Below are 20,680 nucleotides of genomic sequence, written 5' to 3' on the forward strand. Positions count from 1 at the left end.
AGTCCTAAAATCATATCGTATGTAACTAATTCTTTCGTTGGATAGAACATGATGTGTTTATTTATTTTAAATTAGAGCGGAAAATGATTGAAATTAAAATGTGAAGTGATCGTTGTGATGATTTGAAATTTATTGATATCTACTATCATCGAAGCTAAGGTTTTGATTTCCGAGTACTCGATTGTTGACATTAGAAGCAAAAAGTAAGTCACAGGGTGAAATCTTGATCTGAATTTGGGAAATTTTGATAGTATATGTTGAAATTGAATATTGATTGCTGAAGGATGTGGCATTTGGGGTTTGTCTAGATAATTGAAGATATTGGGAAAGCTTGTATTGTCAACTTGTTTTAGAATGCAGCTTGATGACTAGTATTGACTTCACAGTACGTAGTCTCTTGAAGAAAGCTTCATAATTCACACTATCATTCCAACTTCAGAAATGGGACATGTGATGATTGATAAAACCTGTAGACTTGTCTAGGGTGCGTCTGAGAGTTGTAAGCAGGAGACCTCCAAGCTTGGACTGATTGTTGTCTGGTTGCTTTCATTAACTACATTTTGCTTCATTGCTGCGCGCCCTGAATCACGAGTAAGAATACTGAGCTACAGAATTGTCTACTCTTCAACTTCAGCAAATTAATCTCAATACAGACTCTAACTATGTAACATGAAAATTCTCAGGTATCTTGTCTATCACAAGAAATTCAGTATGGTGCTTCATCTGATATAAGTCAAGGGTCGTATAATCCATCTTGTCCTAGCAATTTCTCTGTATCTACTGATGTATTTTTCACTGGTTATAATCAAAATGGGGTTGATGCATGTCCTGCATGTATCTTGTGTGCCTGGTATGGTAAACTCTAGCACCAGTGCATGCCTTCACAAGCAGCCCTTCAAGTCCAGTTACTCAATTTATGTGTGCACCTCAGCCTACAATTTTACCTAATACCAGCTATGTCACTACTTTTGTTGCTGGAGATAGAACTATGCAGACAAATTTCATTTAAACTAGTGCAGGAGTTGTCTGAAATGCTGTTGGGATTAGATATCATGATGCATATGGTATTGGTGATGTGATGAAAAATGGAAACTATATATGTCTACTTCTGGGACTCCTCTGATCGACTTCTATTTCTCAATCAGCTTGTAAGATGAATTCTCCATCACTCACAAAAACTATTGAAGCTGGTTATGTGTCTACCACTATACACTACTTCTCCTCAAAGTGGATGTCTTTCTCCACCAACTGGTTTTGCTGCTCAAACTGGTGGAAGCAATAACCTACCATACAGTGGATCTATATCTCCAGGTCAGACTCAGTATATATAATATCAATTTCAATGAAGGATACTCAACATCAAATGGTGGTGCGTTACGACATGCACAATGTGGGATCTTATCAAAAATCAAGAAACTCAAACTCAGAAGGACCATGGAAACAATAGGAGCTTCAACAAGATTAATGCTAATGGCTCAACCAGGTAAAACATCGGTAATCAGATGGGTACTCAGAACTTTGGAAACTCTATTGTTTGCCAAATCTGTGACAAACTAGGACACGGAGCCTATAACCGCTACTACAGAAATTCTCAATCTCAACATGATGGTTCCAGCTCTACTGTAGAATGCCAACCCCTGGCTGCTTTCCTCACTTCTAAACCAATGCCGGTCTCCATTGCCACCCCAACAAGTTCTTGCTTTGCCTCGCTGAGTGATAATGCTTCTCGATCAAATTAAACATGGTATTCCCTTGCCAGTTGCATCTGCACCTCTCATTCCTCCTGGTTCAAAACACATTCTCCGCTACAATCTGATGTTAGCTTCCCTACCATCAGCTTGAGGGGGTTTGTTAAGATGAAGACCACAGATGGAGACCACGTGTCAAGCATGTGGAGGCTTAGAGGTTAGCATCTGGAGGCTTAGTTAGTGAAATCAATTACAGCAGCTCGTTTTAATATAAAAATTAAGCTATAGTATTCCTTCATTCTAGTAGTCAGTTAGCATTGTAGAATAAAACAGATCAATACCAACATGTATACCAGTTTGCTTTCTTCTCCTCTACCTTCTTCGTTTAGCTAGTTTTTTCTGTTCATCATCAATACCAGAATTTTAGCACAAAGAACAGGTAGTTAAAGAAATATACTCGATGGAATCAAGGCACTCCCAAACTAGGAACTCAATAACATCAGGATCAAAGTGAACATCTTTGAGGGACATATATATTAGTTTAAAAGAGGAAGGCTCAGATCTAGGTTCAAGATACTCTGGACCGTTGTAAATGCTCGATCAATATGTTCTTGATTCTCACACTCCAAATCTATAGAAATTAGAGATTTTGCTGATAAAGGTTGTCCGGTACAAGTAGTAGGACTTTTTCACTCCACCTCTGCTGTTGAAAATAAACTCAAACCACTTAATGTTATATACAATATACTGATATAGTAACGTCTCTAGTCTCCAGATGAGTTTTTGTCATAAGAAGCCTGAATTTATCCGAGGTGCTATATTTATGCCTCTCTTTCTCATGTGATTCCAAGCATCTTCTTAACACGTCAATGAACTTCTTGCCTTCATCGAAGTTGTCATTTCTATTCCAGACAATTTATTTGTTGGATAAAGCCTCGCATAAAAAAAAAAAAAAAAGGCCAAATCTTTATATGGTGATCTAATCTCAGAAAAACTAATCTTCTCAAAAAAAAGTAAAACAAAAATTAAAAAGTGTCACATCTTTGTGGACGAAGAATGTGCACACCCATGCAAGCGAGACTAATGATGTCTATGTCTAGTTCACTAATCATGTCATTATCAAAAAGGCTAACGGTGTTCGTGCCCACGGCCAAACATATAAGGCTAACGGTGCACATGTCTACGCCCATGCAAACGAGGCTAACAATGCTCATACCTAGTGAGACTAACGTGCAAAAGAAGCTAACGGCGCATCCTCAAGGAAGGCTAAGTGCACTGTGTACCAAAAGATGTCATATTTCTTTCCAAGCCTGTGAGAACCAACCCAAAAACTTGGTAAAAAAAAATTGAGACTATGATTTTCCCCAAAACAGTGGACTATATAGTGCAAATGTTTTTTTTTTTTGGGGCAAAATCGCATGTTCTCAATTTCTCTTGAAAATCTTTCCACAACGAAGTCTTGATTTTTAAGAAATTCTACAACTAACAGAACTCAAAAAGCAGATCGAGATTTTTTTTAATGATTTTCTAAAGTCAAATAATTGAGAAAATCATTAAAAAAATTGAGTCAAAATTTTTGCAATCCCTCACTTGGAGCAACTTCTAAAAATCATGTTTTCTAATGGTGAGATAATGGCACATGATAATTTCAATAAAGAAAGGGTGTTTACAAAGTTTGGCATGTTTTGACATGTCATAGCATACCACGAGTACCACCATGGTATGCCATGAGTGACAAACCATGTCAATGCCTTTATTTCTTAAAATTTCTCATACTATAACCAGAGCATTGATAATACATGATTTTTAGGAGTTGTTAACTGACGAAATAAACATCGAACAAATTATTTTTTTAGATTTTTTCGATCTTCGTACTTTGAAAAATCGTAACAATTAAATTTGTTCTATATTTTTGCTAACTGTTACTTGGAATATGTCCTATAATTCATGCTTTACCAATGATGAGATAAAAAGCACATAAGAATTTCAATAAAAGAAAGGTGTTATTAAGGTTCTCGCATGTTTCGGCATGCTACGACATATCAAAACATGTCAAACCATATCAAGACCACGGAATACTTGTATAAGCGTTGATAGTCAAGATTTGAAATTAAAGTGAAAAATAAATAGAAAAAAAATATTGTGAGAGCAACAGATGAATAAGTGGTCGCTCCTTGTAATTTAGGAATATCAATTACATACGACCTGCTAGATTATGAACAAACACAAATGTCCTTGAGGGCTAGTACGTACAATGTCACTATGTTACTTGCACGATCAAAACTTAGATGACAATGGACGATAACTAGTAGTAGTTTTCCATTAAGTTTGTTAGTTAAGTTAGATGGCTTTTCTCGGGGTAGAGGTTCTATAAGAAAGTTGAGATACAAGCTGTATCAAGCACCAAAGAGATTAGCTTTCCTGATTAGAAATATTTTGTTACATTGGATATGATCGGACATACTATTTGATCTAAGAACATTCGTGCTTATACCAAATGGACTAAACAACTCGAATGGTGATTTGGTGTGCTAGTGAATTCCAAAACCATTTCATCCAAAATTGTCAATTGCTAAGGTCATATAAAGGCAAGTCCCATTAGGAAACCCTAGCTAGTAAGAAACCCACCAGATCGATATTGTTCTTGTTAAGATATTAAGACAAAGGAAACCATACAAGGGTGCTTTGTGATCAGAACCAAACGGGTGAGGTGCGACTTGTTCTTGTTGAGGTATCAATACAAATGAAAACCCTACAAGGTCACTTTGTGAGAAGCAAATGGATGACGTGGGTCGCACTTAATGTATCCGTCAGAGCTAGCGCTGATATGTACTGTAGCCAAACAGGGCTTTCAAACAAAAACCAAATTCGACTACATAATTCCAACAACCGAACTAAATACCTATTCACATCAATCACAACTGGTTTCGTGCAGTGCTGCAGCTTCTAACTTCATTTACGTAAATGAGAGAGAAAGAGAGGGAGGGAGGGGGGCCGTGTTCAATGCAATTGAAGAAGTTAGGTCACTCCTTATCTACAACCAAAGATCGATCAGTTTGATGCATCAATCACATTGAATTCAAAAGCTGCGCATTGACATTGATCACTCTGATACGATTATCTAATTTCTGTGTATATATGTTAAATATTAATACATGTAGCTGCCTAGCTATTGCTACTTGCTAGGGATTGATTGGAACTGGTTATAAGCAGATGAATGTTCATGACTTGTCTCTGATGTTTCGAGCTCTAGGCCGGCCGGTCTGAACAAAATGATAATACCAAGAAACTTAATGGCATAACTCACTAGGTCAGAGAGAGATTGCCAGCTAGCTAGCAATATTTACAATCTCTTTAATTTTTTCTGATTTTGTGTACATTAATATTTTTGGTTCTCTCTGTGGTAAATTATATTTAATATTAAGAATTGGTCCGAGTCTTTTGTTTCTGAGAGAACAACTTGATTTACAGACCTTTTGTTTCAATGAATGTAGCAGAAATTGCCAAAACAATTAGCTTTTCAACAGAGATCTGCAACTGTGTTCATACTTGGTGAATCCTAAGTTATATGTCGTTATACATGTATCGGCAGTAATTCTATTCCTATATGAACCACGGTATATATATATATATATATATATATATATATATATATATAGAGAGAGAGAGAGAGGTACCAGTTCAGTTCAGTTCAGAAATTGACATGACTCTCAAATAAATAAAAAAAGAAGAGAAATCGACATGACTGAAAAATAAAAATTCCTGTGAAAAGAAAAAGAATCCGGATCTGCATCATATCAACATCACTTTTACTTATTTGAGAGAAACCACTCATTCAATTGCATTTCTTGATAAAACCCTTTTGCTCTCTTGTCCTCGATTCGTAAGACGGGTAGATATACTGGAGTGGGTTTAATCAATTTCATAAAAGAAGAAAATATTATAAAAGCACCATTACACATGAGAACAAATCAAATTAAGCATATATGTATATGCAAACATGAATATATTTATATGGAAACACTATTCCCAATGAACGAGGATGGATCTCAAAAGCACAAACTGCATTCACACAGCAGAAAAATTCTGTCACTCAAACCCCTAACAATATCTCTCCCTTGTTAATTTGTAAGATTCTCCAAAAGAAAGTTGAAAAGATTATCAATAACATACAAAACAACTCTTTTTTGTCAGAACATCAAATCTGCTAAACAAGAAAGAGGGAAATCTGTGAGATACCCAGATGAGGAAAAATGAATTAACAGAAATTTATAATACAAATATGTAATATATGCATAACAGACCTTTTCTAGGGTTTCCCCTAAGAAACCCTAAATGGGTTCTTGAAGAGATGGCAAATGATTGCAGATTGATGGAGAAATTAGGTTCTAGGTTGATGACAATGGTTTCTGGTGCTTCCATCAAACAGGTGAAGCTACCACATGATCTAGTCTTTCCTGTATAAGAAGAGTTTAGATCATGCTGGCAGCTTCAACTATTGGAGGTGCACCATAACAACACACACCCGAGCTAGCTACTCAATATTTGTTTTTCTTTCTTCTTCATCTTCTCCTTCTTGAGGTTTCAGAGTTGAGAGCTAGATAAGAACATATGAGAGGATATAAATAGAGGGGGAGAGGAGGACTATATGTTTAGAGGTCTTTAATTCCTGCTTCTTCCACGCAAAAGTTTTGCATCTTCCAGCTCACATGTTTTGTCTTTTGTGAGTTATGTTATCTGATGTTTTAAATAGAAATAGGTTCTGCCATTCTGCCTTGAAGAAATTTTAATGGAATCCATTCCATTTATATTGGGGTAGATTTCTTGTAACGGATCCAGCCGTACGTTAGAGAAAAAAGAAAACAATAATTAGGCTCATTAATATTGATTTTTTTTTTGTCAAAATATTGAATTAATGCCGCAAAATTTCCAAGTAATTAGGCTACATACATCGGATAGCACTGTTATAAGAAAATGATCATGTAGAATAAGATTAGGGTAGACGAGAGTTTGGTTTCATATGTTATAATTTGATTTGATTTCAATTTTAGCTTATATATTTGGTCCCAGTGCTTCACATGCAATTTATGTAATTTTTATTATGTTCGTCATTTTGAAGTTAAAATGACTTGTATAAATGGTCAATTTGGTTATTTTCTTAAAATTCTGCATATTATTTTCTAAGTTCTAATTAACTAAAAGTAGTTAATATAATTATGTATCATTTTGTTTAGTGTCATAAGTATTTCTTTTATAAGTGGAAGGTCGTGAGTTCGACTCACAATATAGATTTTCTCCAATCGAACATAACATCTAATTATGAGCTTAATATTTTTTTGTATAAAAAGTTAAAGTCTTTTGATATTAGAGAAGGTGAATGGAACTCATAACTTCATCTGTCATTCTGACCGAATAAATATCATTAAACTAACTAAATCTCGGTAGTGATATCGAATCGTAAGATGGAGTGCATGTTGGCAAACAGCCAAACATCTAAGCTAGCAGCTTATACAATTCTCTAGTGGACAGCACACTCTAATTCGTAGATGTTAATTTTTTTTAATATAAAGATTAGATCGAGATTAAAAACTCAATCATAAGAAAATGGAGAAGCACTAGCACCAGAGCTAGGGGATGAATAGTAAAACAAGGGAAAAGATGAAAGATGCATGTGGCCCCAAATTATGATACTCATATATTATCACTCCCACGCCACCACATGCAGACATTTTTCTATACTTCTGATGAAGCCTTTCATAGCTTTAGTTGGATGCATGACCTTTTCATATACAGTAATTAAGTGTCTCAGATCTCTCTCTCTCTCTTCCCGCCTGTGAAGCTGTAAGTCATGTGTGACTGTGTTGTAAGGTAGGCATCAAGCATGAACCAAAAAGAGTATAAAACACACAGAAAAAGGGGACCATTTTGCATGCCTAGCTCATTGGGTTTGCATAAGGTTCACAGAAAAGCCTGGAAAAATATATAAGACAATAGGAAAATAAGGACCATCTCTCATGTAGAAATTACTGTATTACGTCCTTCCTTTTGCCCTACCTGTCCTTCTCGGAAGATAGAGATGGCAAGTAATAATCTTATATGTCATCTCTGTGTATGGTACTGATCGAAGCAAACGTTTAGTACCTTAGTTAGGTAACAAGTGATTGAAGCCATTTGAATATGGGGTATCTATATATAAAACATGACATTCAACTAAGTTACGCACAAAACTTTGTTTCATGAAAATTATAACAGAAATGACAAGTTAAGCATTTGAAATGTACATTTGACCCTGATTTATTGAATAATTAACAATTATTTTTTTCGTAATTATTCATAATATTTTGAGGTTTTATGTGATATTGTACTCCGTAGATAGTGAGAAAATAATACTTGAAACATTTTACAAATTTAAGATAACAATCCGTACATTTTTGTGTGTATAAAGTTCATAATTTGGTGCTTTATGCATGTGTGTGTGTCTATAATTAAATAAAACTTCATAATTTGGTGCTATTTTTGGGTAAACTTCCTCGAACACATAGGTTGCAATCAATCCATCCATCTCTAGCACTGATAATTGGTCCACTGCTTAGACTTTAAAGGAGAATATACAGGACTTCTTGAAGGGTTAGGTAACAAGCTAGCTAGTGGAAGACTTATCAAAAAAAAGGTCACAAGCTAGTGGAAGTCATCATTTAATTTAGATCCAAAATGTTGGAGCAAAGTTGTTTAACTTGGGAGTCTTGGACTTGTATATGTTTTTGTTTTGTTTTATCATTTGTTTCTTTTCCAAGGTGGCTGGTACAAAGTATAAACCTATTCATCCTTTCTTATAAGCTCTAGGTTATTCTGCTCAGAATTCTAAGTGCTAGAGAAAACTAAATCGGGTATTGAATGATGAATATTTAGAGAAAGAGATGATCAAATTTGGTCCTCCGGCCATTTGATCGTCGTCTGCGTTTTGAAAGCTTCGTTTTCTCCAGCTATTTGCCTGGAAGATCTTGATCAATATCATTACTCGACAATCAGGATCCTGCGGGATTAGCCCTAGGGTAGTACTGTCATGCTTGCTAACGTGGGCTCGGTGGGCTAACTAGTTTAGCTGTTTTCTGATTTTGAGTCTCGGGCCTCCGTTCCACCAAAGATTTAATAAAAGATTGAAAAAAGGAGTTCATTTATTTTCTCCGAAAAGAAGAACTCAAGAAAGAGCACGCCTAGCTTAACCTAGCTAAGTCTCGAATCAACATTATTATGCAAAGAAGAAGAGTAAAACTGAAAGACGAAGGGTCTAAATCCTGAAATTTAAAATAGTAAAGAACTTATTATCAATACAATTTAGCACATTTCTAACTAAAGGAAAGAACTGAGTACCATGCAAAGAATTATTTACCCAACAATTTGGTGAGCCACTTAGCTACGTGTAGCCGTGTAGGGGTTTCATCCACATTCAACTTATTTAGAAGGATCCTAACCAGATGACTATACATGTTTAACCAGATGACTTTACGTGATCTCTCCAACTCTCAAAGAAATGTTTAACTAGACTAATAACTAATTGATTGTCTTGTTTGGGTGTTAGTTTGACTCATCAAAGAATCCATCATATTAGCTGGTATTGCTTTTGCATCATATTGTAGAAATATTACGATTTTTCAGGAGCAGGTTCTTAATGACGCCATTGACCAATGACATGTTGTTTGTGTAAAGGAATGATCTAATCCATGATCAAACAAAAATTAGACAATACAATAACTTTAACCTGTAATTAGCCGGCCAGATCTAAACTCATAAACAGAAGTCAAGTCCTCATCTCTCACTTCAGTATCAATCAGGGAAGAAATTAAGAAGAAGAAGAAGCAGAATGGCTGAGGAGCAAAGAGTCCAAATTCCAAGAGTGAAACTTGGAAAAGAAGGATTTGAGGTGAAACCCATTTCAGTCTTTGATTTTAAGTTATATTCTGCTTCTTCATTAGTTACTTGTATGTGTTTTCTTGCATAATTGCTAACAAGTTTGATATACTCATATACATAAATTCAACCTCAAGCTCTTGAATTTTTTAAGATTACTACATCATATTTAGTTAAAACTCAAAACCCAGTTTCTTTTGCATGTCCTATACAACAAATGGTGTATATTGTCAAGTAATAGCTACTTTTACTTTCATTATGTTTGATATAAACTACCAATGTCTTCTAAAGCCCTTTCATTTGCAAAATATGGACCCTTGTTATAATGCATAGCATAAATTCAACTTAAAATAAAGAGTTGCACACACATATATATAGTTTATAGCTGCCAGAGTTCAAAGACACAGAAATTGCACCAAAGTGATTAGGCTCAGTCTAGGTGACTTAGAATTAAAGGATGGTTCTGTTTCTCATTTGAATTGTAGTAAGTTGTTTTTCATCTGTCTGTGCAGGTTTACAAGTTGGGATTTGGGTGTATGGGACTTAGTGGAATCTATAATGTGCCAGTTTCTGAAGAGTTTGGCATATCAATGATCAAGTACGCATTTGACAGAGGAATAACATTCTTCGATACATCAGATGTTTATGGACCACATGCTAATGAAGTTTTGATCAGAAAGGTCAAGTGTTTTCCCTCCCAAATAGTTTTGAATTCAAGGTGTGGTTCACATTTATGCATCGTTTTCATATTCTTGCATAATCAACAGACCATTATTACCCCATGAGTGTTTATATGTTTATGTTGAAACCTGCTCTTGTTAGAGCTCTTAAACTTGAAAGTGATAATCCTATGTAAGGGTAGTTCACTAGTCACTAGCTACTGTTAACTTGCTTGCATACTTAAATCAGTTAATTGTTTTCATTTTCGATCATTTTATGTTGTCTTTTGAGTTATGACTTGTCAGAGGACTTCTATTTACTTATTTAGTGTTCAAGTGTTTCAGGCATTGAAGCAGCTACCTCGAGATAAGGTTCAGGTGGCTACAAAGTTTGGAATTGTAAAGGCTGAGCCTGAGAAAGTTATAATTAATGGCACTCCTGAGTATGTCCGCTCCTGCTGCGAGGCTAGCCTGAAGCGGCTTGATGTGGACTACATTGATCTTTACTATCAGCACCGGATAGATACATCAGTCCCCATAGAGGATACCGTGAGTGTTATCTATTTCCCTTGCCTGTAAAGTAATTAATTGCAAGCTTAGGTCTTTCTTTTTCATTTTGTGGTTAGTTTTTCTTTCAATTCTTTCTAAATATCACACTGAAGTTATATGTTTGCTTCAACCACTTATCATTAGTACTACTGTCGTAAGTCTAGATGGAGGAACTACAGAAGCTGGTGAAAGAGGGGAAAATAAAGTACATTAGATTATCTGAAGCTAGCCCAGACACAATAAGGAGGGCACATGCAGTTCATCCTATCGCTGCAGTCCAAATGGAGTGGTCTCTTTGGACTCGCGACATTGAGGAACAAATCGTCCCACTTTGCAGGTAACCACTTTTATCTTCAAGTTTCAATATTCTGTACAAAACCCACAGTTTTGAAATGCGTCAGGTTCCATGTTATTGTACTTTTGGATAGGAGTTGTTCTGGCTGTTTTGTATGTTGTACTAGCTATTAGCATTTATCTAAAGTTTTCAGAGTTTACATGTACTCTTTATACCCTGTTAGTGTAAAAGATGAGTAATGCGAAAACAATTGGGTTGTGGTTTTGGAACATAGGGAACTTGGAATCGGGATAGTGCCATACAGCCCTCTAGGTCAAGGATTTTTTGGTGGCAGGGCAGTTGTGGAAGCTATACCATCAAGTAGTATTGTGGTAACCTAGCTATGTTATATCTTATATGCATTAGTTCTTAAATTTCAAGCCTGCAATTTGTTACTTCCTCTTGTGTTGTTTATGATATATGATATATGATAAACTATTTGGTTATGTGATGGCTACTTAATCTGTTATCAGGGATGGCTTCCTCGCTTTCAAGGAGACAACTTGGAGAAAAATAAAGACATCTATGCTAGAACACAAAAGTTGGCTGAAAAGCATGGGTGCTCCCCTGCACAACTAGCCCTTGCTTGGGTTCTTAGTCAAGGTGATGGTGTTGTACCTATCCCTGGTGTGTGCCACTCTCCTTCTTAATGTGCTTTGAGTCGTATAATGTGTTGTTCATGTTTATAAGCAAGTATGCTATTCATGAGCACGCTCATACATTGAAAATAACCAAAGCATACTGAACTCTCCTCGTGTTCTTGCAGGAACAACTAAGATAAACAATCTTGATGAAAATATCGGTTCCTTGGGAGTGAAACTAACTGAAAAAGATATGAAAGAGATTTCCAATATAATACCTACCAATATCGTGGCAGGGAATAATGCACCGCATATTTTCATCCGCTGCTCATGGAAATTTGCAAACACCAGCAGCAAAAGATAGAAAAATACCATCTTAAATGTTTTTATGCATGAGAACTAGTACTCTTTCTAATTAATAATAATAATGAACAACACACTGCTGCTACACCAGAGTCCATATAGTTTATGTTTCTGTAGGATTTATTAGCGGTGTAACTTGGAGTAGATATGGATCATGGGAATGCTGCTTACAATATTTACACACAAAGAACATGAACGATAACAATATTTCATCTCATATTGAATTTTGGATGACATTAAACTACAATGGATACAAAGAAAAAGCCTGCTATAATATCTGTTTAATCTTTATATTTATTCTTCTATTTTGAAGGTTGGATGCAGTAGTCAAGGTTTGACTGCTGGCCTATTGTTAAATAGCGACAAGCGTGGCCAGTGGCCCACCATTGTACCAATACTGTCCCAACTTAACCACCCGTTAGGTGTTGAGTTTTAATCACAAAAGGCCTCGGTACAATTGGGTAAGAGCCACCCACTTATAAGTTATATTTTATTTGTCACTTTTCCAATGTGGGATCTTTCCTCTCCAACACGCCCCCTATTCATTCATCCAATATTCCCATATTGGAAATTGGGACACAAGTCTCATATTGGAGACTTGGTAATTTCATTTCAATGGCAATACAAGGAACCCCAATTTGGGCTCATGATACGTGCCTACGTGGAGACTTTTCCAATGTGGGATCTTTCCTTTCCAACACGCCCCCTATTCATTCATCCAATATTCCCATATTGGAAATTGGGACACAAGTCTCATATTGGAGACTTGGTCAATACAATCCAAGGCCCACATTGGACACTTGGTAATTTCATTTGGTCAATACAATCCAAGGCCCACATTGGACACTTGGTAATTTCATTTCAATGGCAATACAAGGAACCCCAATTTGGGCTCATGATACGTGCCTACGTGGAGACGCAATTGGAGAGGGACCCGCTTTGATACCATGTTAAACAGCGACAAGCGTGGCCAGTGGCCCACCATTGTACCGATACTGTCCCAACTTAACCACCCGTTAGGTGTTGGGTTTTAATCACAAAAGGCCTCGGTACAATTGGGTAAGAGCCACCCACTTATAAGTTATATTTTATTTGTCACTTTTCCAATGTGGGATCTTTCCTCTCCAACACCTATTACCAATATAAATGATTACTTGTCAAACAAAAAATCACTTGTGCGGAAGTATCAAAACTCAGCCAATAATTGGAAACATATATAAGCAAAAGTTTAACTCAGTCTGATAGCTTCTACAACATAATTGGCTGGATCTAGAATCGACTATCATGTCAATTACAAATCCTTTATATGAAATATCAAATTTGTTATATTTCAGATCCCATAGACTGAGGAACACTGATAATAATATTTCCTACTTCATCTGCTGATGCTAAACCAGACAATTTTAACAAGACCATCGAGACTCAGTTTCTCTTCTCAATTTGGCCATATGTACTGTAGTATGTAAACTGGCTGGAAATGAGGAGGGTAAGCTACATGCCCACAGCTATATGCAATTTGTTACTAATACATGTCTTTCATGATCTGATCGGAAATTTCTGGTTTTTGTTAGTGTAATTTTTATTTTTCTTGGATGGTGTATTCACATTCTTGACATTGTTCAAGACAAAACCACGGATGAGAAAGTTGCTCTAATCAACTGGTTAGATATATTTTCTTATGTTTATATCAGTTAACCACACCAAAACATTCTGTTTTCTGACCTGATAGTACTTTTGCATCATATTGGAGGAAAAAAAAATGCAAGTTTCATGTAGACCAATGACATAAACTGGTCATATTTAGAGTTTAACCTTGAAAAAATGACATACACCAATAAATTGCGTGTTGTTGTAAAACTAACATAAAAAGTGTTTCAGAAAATGGAGAGAGCTTTGCTTCTAAGAACTTGAGAGAGAGAGAGTTTAGATGCAGATAATAAGTGTAGTATTTTCTGTTTTTCTCCTCATAACATGGATGAGAAATGGACTACATATAGTGGAAGATAGGGAACATGTAGCCTAAAGTCCTCCATAAAACAAGGACCCCTAAAGTCCTCCATAAAACAAGGATTCCTAAAGTCATCCATAAAACATGGAAAGGGTAAGCCTATAACAACATAATGATTTACCCTATATCTATTTACATGATATAGCCATAATGATTTACAACACTCCCCCTTGGATATTTCATGTCAATAGTGTTGCATGGGTTGTGCGCTTCTAAGTTGTCTCATCAAAAACCTTGCCAAGTAATAAAAACCCTGTGGGAAAAAAACAACCTTGGTCGAAGGAGAAAAAGAGCACAACGCGTATGAGTGTGGAGTAGTAATATCACAGCTTCGGAGATAAGTGGAGTCTTCTTATTAGCATCATAAGTAGGTAGTATGTCTACGAGAGGGATGCATTTAGATTTGCTACACCAAAACCTTGCCCGGTAAACCCAGTGGGAGAAACCCGTGGTCGAAGGGAAAAGATGAGCAAATGCATATATGTCAAATCAAAGCATCTTCAGGATGTAGTATAAGTGGGGTGACCATTCTAAAGATGTGCCTCGTTAAAACCTTGCCAGGTAACAAAACCCAGTGGGACAAAATAACCCTGGACGAAGGACGAAAAGAGTACACGATGGTCAAGTGTATATGCTTCGGGATACTCCCCCTGATTTCGACTCCCCCTGAAAATTACATGTTAGGTAATTCAGATAGTTTACGTAGACCAATACCTTGAACATGCTTCTGGAATGTAGACTTTGGTAGTGACTTGGTAAAGAGGTCTGCACGATTATCTTCAGATCGAATCTGCTTGACTTCAATCTTCTGATGCTCCTGTTGTTGCTGATTGAAGAAGAACTTCGGTGCAATATGTTTGGTGTTGTCTCCTTTGATGAAACCCGTCTTCATCTGCTCTATGTAAGCAACATTATCCTCGTAGATAATGGTTGGTTCATCAGTGGTGGAATGCAGTCCACATGTGCTTCGAACATGCTTTGTAACGGCTCTTAGCCATGTACATTCACATACTGCTTCTTGAAGAGCTAGTATCTCAGCATGATTCGAAGAGGTAGCAACAAGTGTCTATTTCGTAGACCTCCAAGAAATTGCAGTATTCCCAATGGTAAAGACATAACCAGTTTGGGAACGTGCCTTGTGCGGGTCTGATAGATAGTCTATATCAGCATATCCAACAAGGCGAGCATCATTCTGAGGATCAAGGGGGTTTGATCCATTCCTTGATGCGTAGGGATAGAATAAGCCCATATCCGTTGTACCTCTAAGGTAGCGGAAAAATGTCTTTCATGCCATTCCAGTGGCGGCGTGTTGGCGCAGAGCTATATCTAGCTAACAAGTTCACATCGAATGAGATGTCCTATCTAGGGCATTGAGCCAAGTACAATAATGCGCCTATTGCACTTAGATATGAGACTTCTGGTACCAATATCTCTTCGTTATCATCTGCAGGACGATACGGTTCTCTCTAGACTTCAGACGACCATGGGTGTGCTTGCTTTTATCCTCATTAAAGCATCTTAACATCTTCTGGATGTAATTTGGTTGATGGACCAAAATTTCATCTGCACTGTGCTCGGGCTCCAGGTCAAGACAATAATTTGTTCTCCCAAGGCCTTTCATCTCAAATTCCAACTTCAGGTGCTTTGCGGTTTCCTTGATCTCTTCAGGAGTATCGATCAAATTCATGTCATTGACATAGACCGCCACAATTCTAAACTAGGAACTTGTTTCCTTAATAAACACGCATGGGCATAGTTTATTATTCACATATCCCATCCTGATTAAATATTCACTTAGACGGTTATACCACCTCCGTCTGGATTGTTTCAATCCATAAAGTGAACGCCTCAAAACTAATGGAGAGCGTGTTCCGTGGTCTAGAACTATTTGCATCGGGTATATTAAGTTCTTCAGGAACTTTCAGGTATATTTCTGTATTATGATCCCCCTAGAGATAAGTTATGACCACATTCATAAGCTGCATATTCAGTTTTTCGGAAACTACCAAATTGATAAGGTAGTGGAACGTTATGACGTTCATTACGGGAGAATACGCGTCCTCGTAATCAATCACAGGGCGTTGAGAAAATTCTTGCGCCACTAGACGAGCTTTGTGTATCACAATCTCATTTTTCTCATTACGCTTCCTTATAAATACCCATTTAAATCCTACAGGTTTAACATGGTGAGGTGTGGGAACGACAGGTCCGAACACTTTTCTCTTTGTCAAGGAATCTAATTCGACCTGGATTGCTTCTTTCCATTTTGGCCAGTCGTCTCTACGTTGACATTCATCAATAGAGCAAGGTTCGATGTCATCGCTAGTTATAATTTCGGTAGCTACCGCGAATACAAATATATCATCGATGATAATCTCATTCCGATTCCAAATCTCACTTAAGCATGCATAGTTTATCGAGATTTCTCTATTCTCGTGAGTGGGTTCAGACGTTGGAGCGTCCCCCAACGTTGTCTCTTCTAGGACGGACCCATAATCTGGAATTATCTCGTGAGATGGATCAGTTGAGATCGCGATGTCTAGTGGATTCGTTTGTGCTGGTTTTACCCTCTTCCGGGGATAGGAATCCTTCGAACCTAGTGGTCTACCTCGCTTCTGGGCAGGGACATGTGACTGGTTAGCCGCCATGGTCGTACCTCGTCCATCCGGGACAACGCGTCCTACAGGGACATCTATTCTTGCAGGCACATTTGCAGCAGGTATATGTGATCTCGTCACTTTAGCTAGATCAGAGAAAGCGTCTGGCATATTTTGGGCTACACTTTGTAGATCTAGAATTCTCCGCACTTCACTATCGCATTGTGCGGTTCGGGGATCGAGATGAGACATAGTGGGGACATTCCACGTCAATTCACGTCGTTCATCAGGAACGGTAACGTTCTTATCTCCCCCTAACGGCGGGAAGACTGTCTCATCAAAGTGACAATCTGTAAACTCTCCGGCATTATCAGGTCTTATGGACTTTATGGGATAATCCGAGTGGTGATCCACAATTTCATGATATGGGCGAGAGTTTAGCAAAAGCAGCATTTTCTTGTGGACAATAGTGTAACATGTGATCACTTTGTCGATACATCAACCACAACCATGAAATATTTAAATTGTCCGCATGGTGGTTGGAAAGGTCCACAAATTTTCCTTGCATTCTGTGCAGAAAAATGGTGTGTGTATATACTAGTCTTTGCACATGATGGTCTAGAGTTTAACATTCCTAACGAGCAAGTTTGGCGTAATGTGTTACTAAACACAGGACCCTTATTCAGAAGGGGATGCTCGTGTGATAAGTTGAGGATACGGTGCATCATACTTTGACCTGGGTGTCCCAAATGGTCATGCCATAGCAAGTAGTTGCTCGAATTGGTTAGCTTCTGGCTAACAAATTTCAATTTCTCCAATATACGCTTCTGGCCGCACATTCAGAGGTTATGCAAAGATATTACACTCATTTTTCTTAGAGGTTTCAACGTGATAAATGTTGGTTCGAATATCCTTAATACTCAATAACGTTCTTCTGGAACGTGGAGAATATAAGGCCTCATTAATGGTAAATTCAGTACCATTGGACAACATAAAGTGGGCTTTGCCATAGCCCTCTATCAGGTTGGATTGGCCTGATATGGTTGTCACAGAGGTATGCATGGGCAATAAGTTTGAAACATATCTCCGATCTCGGAGTATGGTGTGCGTAATAGCACTTTTAACCGGACAACAAACTTCCCCACAGAATATGCCTATTCATTTATTTAATTCAATGGATCACATGTATGAATAAGTTTATTGAATTAAATATATTCGAACATAACCACATTTCTATAATCCAAAATAATTGAAAACATAAATCACCAAAATCCGAAGATGTTTCATTCATTAAGATGAAATAGATATGGCACAAGGGGCCAATTATACCCATGTCTTCGAGTTCTAATCCTCGGTATGTTCAGTAACTGCCTGAAAATCCATGATCTCTAGTGTGGAATCGATAGAAAATGACCCTTTAATAAAGTTGGTATTTCGAGTTCTGCGACTGGCGTAATACTCATCTACTGCTTAGGCTATCGCACAACAGGTGCGGGACCAGCAGTCAATTCCTCCACATTGATAACAAAGATCATGCTGATCGATTCTGGTGGCAGCGGGCCGGACCAGTGTTCCTTTCAACTCGGGCTTGCTGAGTTATGGCATCATGGTTCCTACCACGTGGGCCTTGGCCACGTGGAGCCTGATTACATGGCCTCTTGGGCTTTGGCCAAGTGGCAGACGGTCATATGGGCTAATTTCGTTCTGCCAATCATGTCTTGCTTCAAGCAAGAAAATGGTCATTTGATGGTGAAAGTGCTCTTCTAGAGCGACCCAAAGAATCTGTGTATCCTCTTCATCGGATACTCAACTTGGAGTGTTTTCTCCATATGTTTCCTTTGAAAATTATGGCACTCATATTAAAAGCCTCAATGACGACATTGTTAGCATTGATTGTTGATCTCATCTTCTTTGCAGTTAGATGAATTATCACATCTTGAACCACTTTAGATAGTTTCTTCCGGAAACCTCCAAAGAAACAAAGTCAAGTTTGTTGAGATTTGGTATTTCTTACAGGAAAGGAACAAATAATCTTAGTGCTTTGGGTAATATCGTCCATAAGCAACTAATAGGAACTTCAGGTTCTATAACATGGTATGAAAAATCGGATTAAACATGTAAAATCTACTGGTTTTATCATGTGTGGTGAATTTATGAAGGAAACTTCAAGTTTCTTAAATGGCATTATCGAAACTACAAGTTCGATATGTGTATGAACTACTGGTTCATTTAGAACTTCTAGTTCATTAGGTACCTGCATTTTCTACACATATATTCTAGTGCGAAAATTTAGACAAGTAACACAATAATATTGAATAGAGCAAATTGAAATAATATCTCACAAATTGAATAAATGGAAATCACAAATCAATTGAGATATTAATTGCATGCTAGTAATATAACATATTAATTGTCACACAATTATGTGAATAAATGCTTCTGGCAATTAATTACACATATGAAATATGGTGAATTTATTTGCAATAGCCATAATGACATGTACATTGTCTGGGTTCAAATCTCAGTAGAATCAAATCATTTTTCCTTTTATTTGATTCTGCTGGACCAAAGGAATGGGCTTGATAGTGAAGCCTATCGGGCTTAGTCTGCGGGCTTGTGACCCGGCCTTTCATGCGTAATTTAAATGGTGTGTGAGGCCTGCTGGGCTGCTAGGTCCCGCAGAGGGAGAGTGGGCCTGCTGGGCTCAAGCTGGTCTGCCAAGGAATGAAAAGTTATTACTCAACCCTTTTGGTAACTCCAATTAAATACGACCAGGTAAGAGTATGAGGTTTGGGTGGAGCGAGGCTCTCTTAAGTACACAGCCTCATTGTATCTTGCCTAGACATCACATCGAATTGGGTGAGCCTACTTGGAAAGATTCATAATATTTCAGTGTTGTCAAAACTACAGGTTCGATACTATATGTGAACTTCTGGTTCAATATTTATGTATGAAATTTTGGTTCAATGTTTATGTGTGTGAACTTCCGGTTCGTTAAGTACCTGCATTCCGCACATATATATTCTAATGCAAAGAATTTAAGCGGGTAAAATATTTAAATTTAATATGAGCAGGTAACACCACAAAACATTATCATAATAAATAATGAAGGAAAGATGTATCATTATCACAAAGTCCAAACAAGTATTTATAGATATTTGTCACAATATACATGAATTAATAGCTAAATTAAAAAGCTATTGATTTTCCTTTTACTCATTCCATTATGCCAATTATAGTGCAAGAGAAATAAGTGTCTCTCATAGATGATTAAGTTAAACTAGATGCTTCAATAAAAGTCATAAATCGTGATTGCAGCTTCTACTGAATAGCAGTCGAAAAACAAACCAAAATCCCAACCAAAACAACCCAGAAAAATATGAAAAATTATAGAGATGCAGTAAACACACAGAGGCTCTAGCATACAAAATTTGGTGAATTTTGGAGTTGAATTACTATTTTAAATAAATACGGGAACACAGAGGACAGAAGGTAAACTGAAACAGTAAAATCTGTTTTTGCTTGGAAAAACATACTTGGTTGTAGAGCTGGTAGATTGATGTTGATTGAATGATGAACCTCTTCTTTTCTGCAACCCAAGAGTTATTCACCTCTTCTCTTGTCGATCGGCAATCCGAATCCTAGAGCTAGTCGTGCTGATAACGTGTTGTAAAACTAACATAGAAAGTGTTTCAGAAAATGGAGAGAGCTTTGCTTCTAAGAACTTGAGAGAGAGAGAGTTTAGATGCAGATAATAAGTGTAGTATTTTCTGTTTTTCTCCTCATAACATGGATGAGAAATGGACTACATATAGTGGAAGATAGGGAACATGTAGCCTAAAGTCCTCCATAAAACAAGGACCCCTAAAGTCCTCCATAAAACAAGGATTCCTAAAGTCATCCATAAAACATGGAAAGGGTAAGCCTATAACAACATAATGATTTACCCTATATCTATTTACATGATATAGCCATAATGATTTACAACACGTG

The 20,680-nt window shown here is 37.1% G+C and overlaps 1 protein-coding gene and 1 long non-coding RNA gene across 2 annotated transcripts; one reads left to right on the forward strand and one right to left on the reverse strand.

The window, feature by feature from the left end:
• The first annotated feature begins 9,284 nt into the window (after positions 1 to 9,284).
• Positions 9,285 to 12,349, forward strand: LOC133719942 (probable aldo-keto reductase 1). Its single transcript, XM_062146128.1, has 7 exons — positions 9,285 to 9,609; positions 10,109 to 10,276; positions 10,601 to 10,804; positions 10,969 to 11,141; positions 11,374 to 11,470; positions 11,612 to 11,765; positions 11,905 to 12,349. Exons 1-7 carry the CDS (start codon positions 9,550 to 9,552, stop codon positions 12,081 to 12,083), a joined length of 1,035 nt encoding a protein of 344 aa, XP_062002112.1. The 5' UTR covers positions 9,285 to 9,549; the 3' UTR covers positions 12,084 to 12,349.
• A 6,688-nt stretch (positions 12,350 to 19,037) lies between these two features.
• On the reverse strand, positions 19,038 to 20,666 carry LOC133719944 (uncharacterized). The gene is made up of 2 exons (XR_009851571.1): positions 20,224 to 20,666; positions 19,038 to 19,525 (listed from the first exon to the last, which is right to left on the reverse strand). It is a non-coding gene; the product is annotated as an uncharacterized LOC133719944 (long non-coding RNA).
• Positions 20,667 to 20,680: the final 14 nt, after the last annotated feature.

The sequence above is a fragment of the Rosa rugosa genome, chromosome 7, assembly GCF_958449725.1.
Source record: "Rosa rugosa chromosome 7, drRosRugo1.1, whole genome shotgun sequence".
Taxonomy (NCBI): Eukaryota; Viridiplantae; Streptophyta; class Magnoliopsida; order Rosales; family Rosaceae; genus Rosa; species Rosa rugosa.

Coding starts and splice junctions, on each gene's coding strand:
- LOC133719942 (XM_062146128.1), top strand. CDS start 9,550: ATGGCTGAGGAGCAAAGAGTCCAAATTCCAAGAGTGAAACTTGGAAAA. Junction 9,610..10,108: donor TTGGAAAAGAAGGATTTGAG/GTGAAACCCATT, acceptor CTGTCTGTGCAG/GTTTACAAGTTGGGATTTGG. Junction 10,805..10,968: donor CAGTCCCCATAGAGGATACC/GTGAGTGTTATC, acceptor TCGTAAGTCTAG/ATGGAGGAACTACAGAAGCT.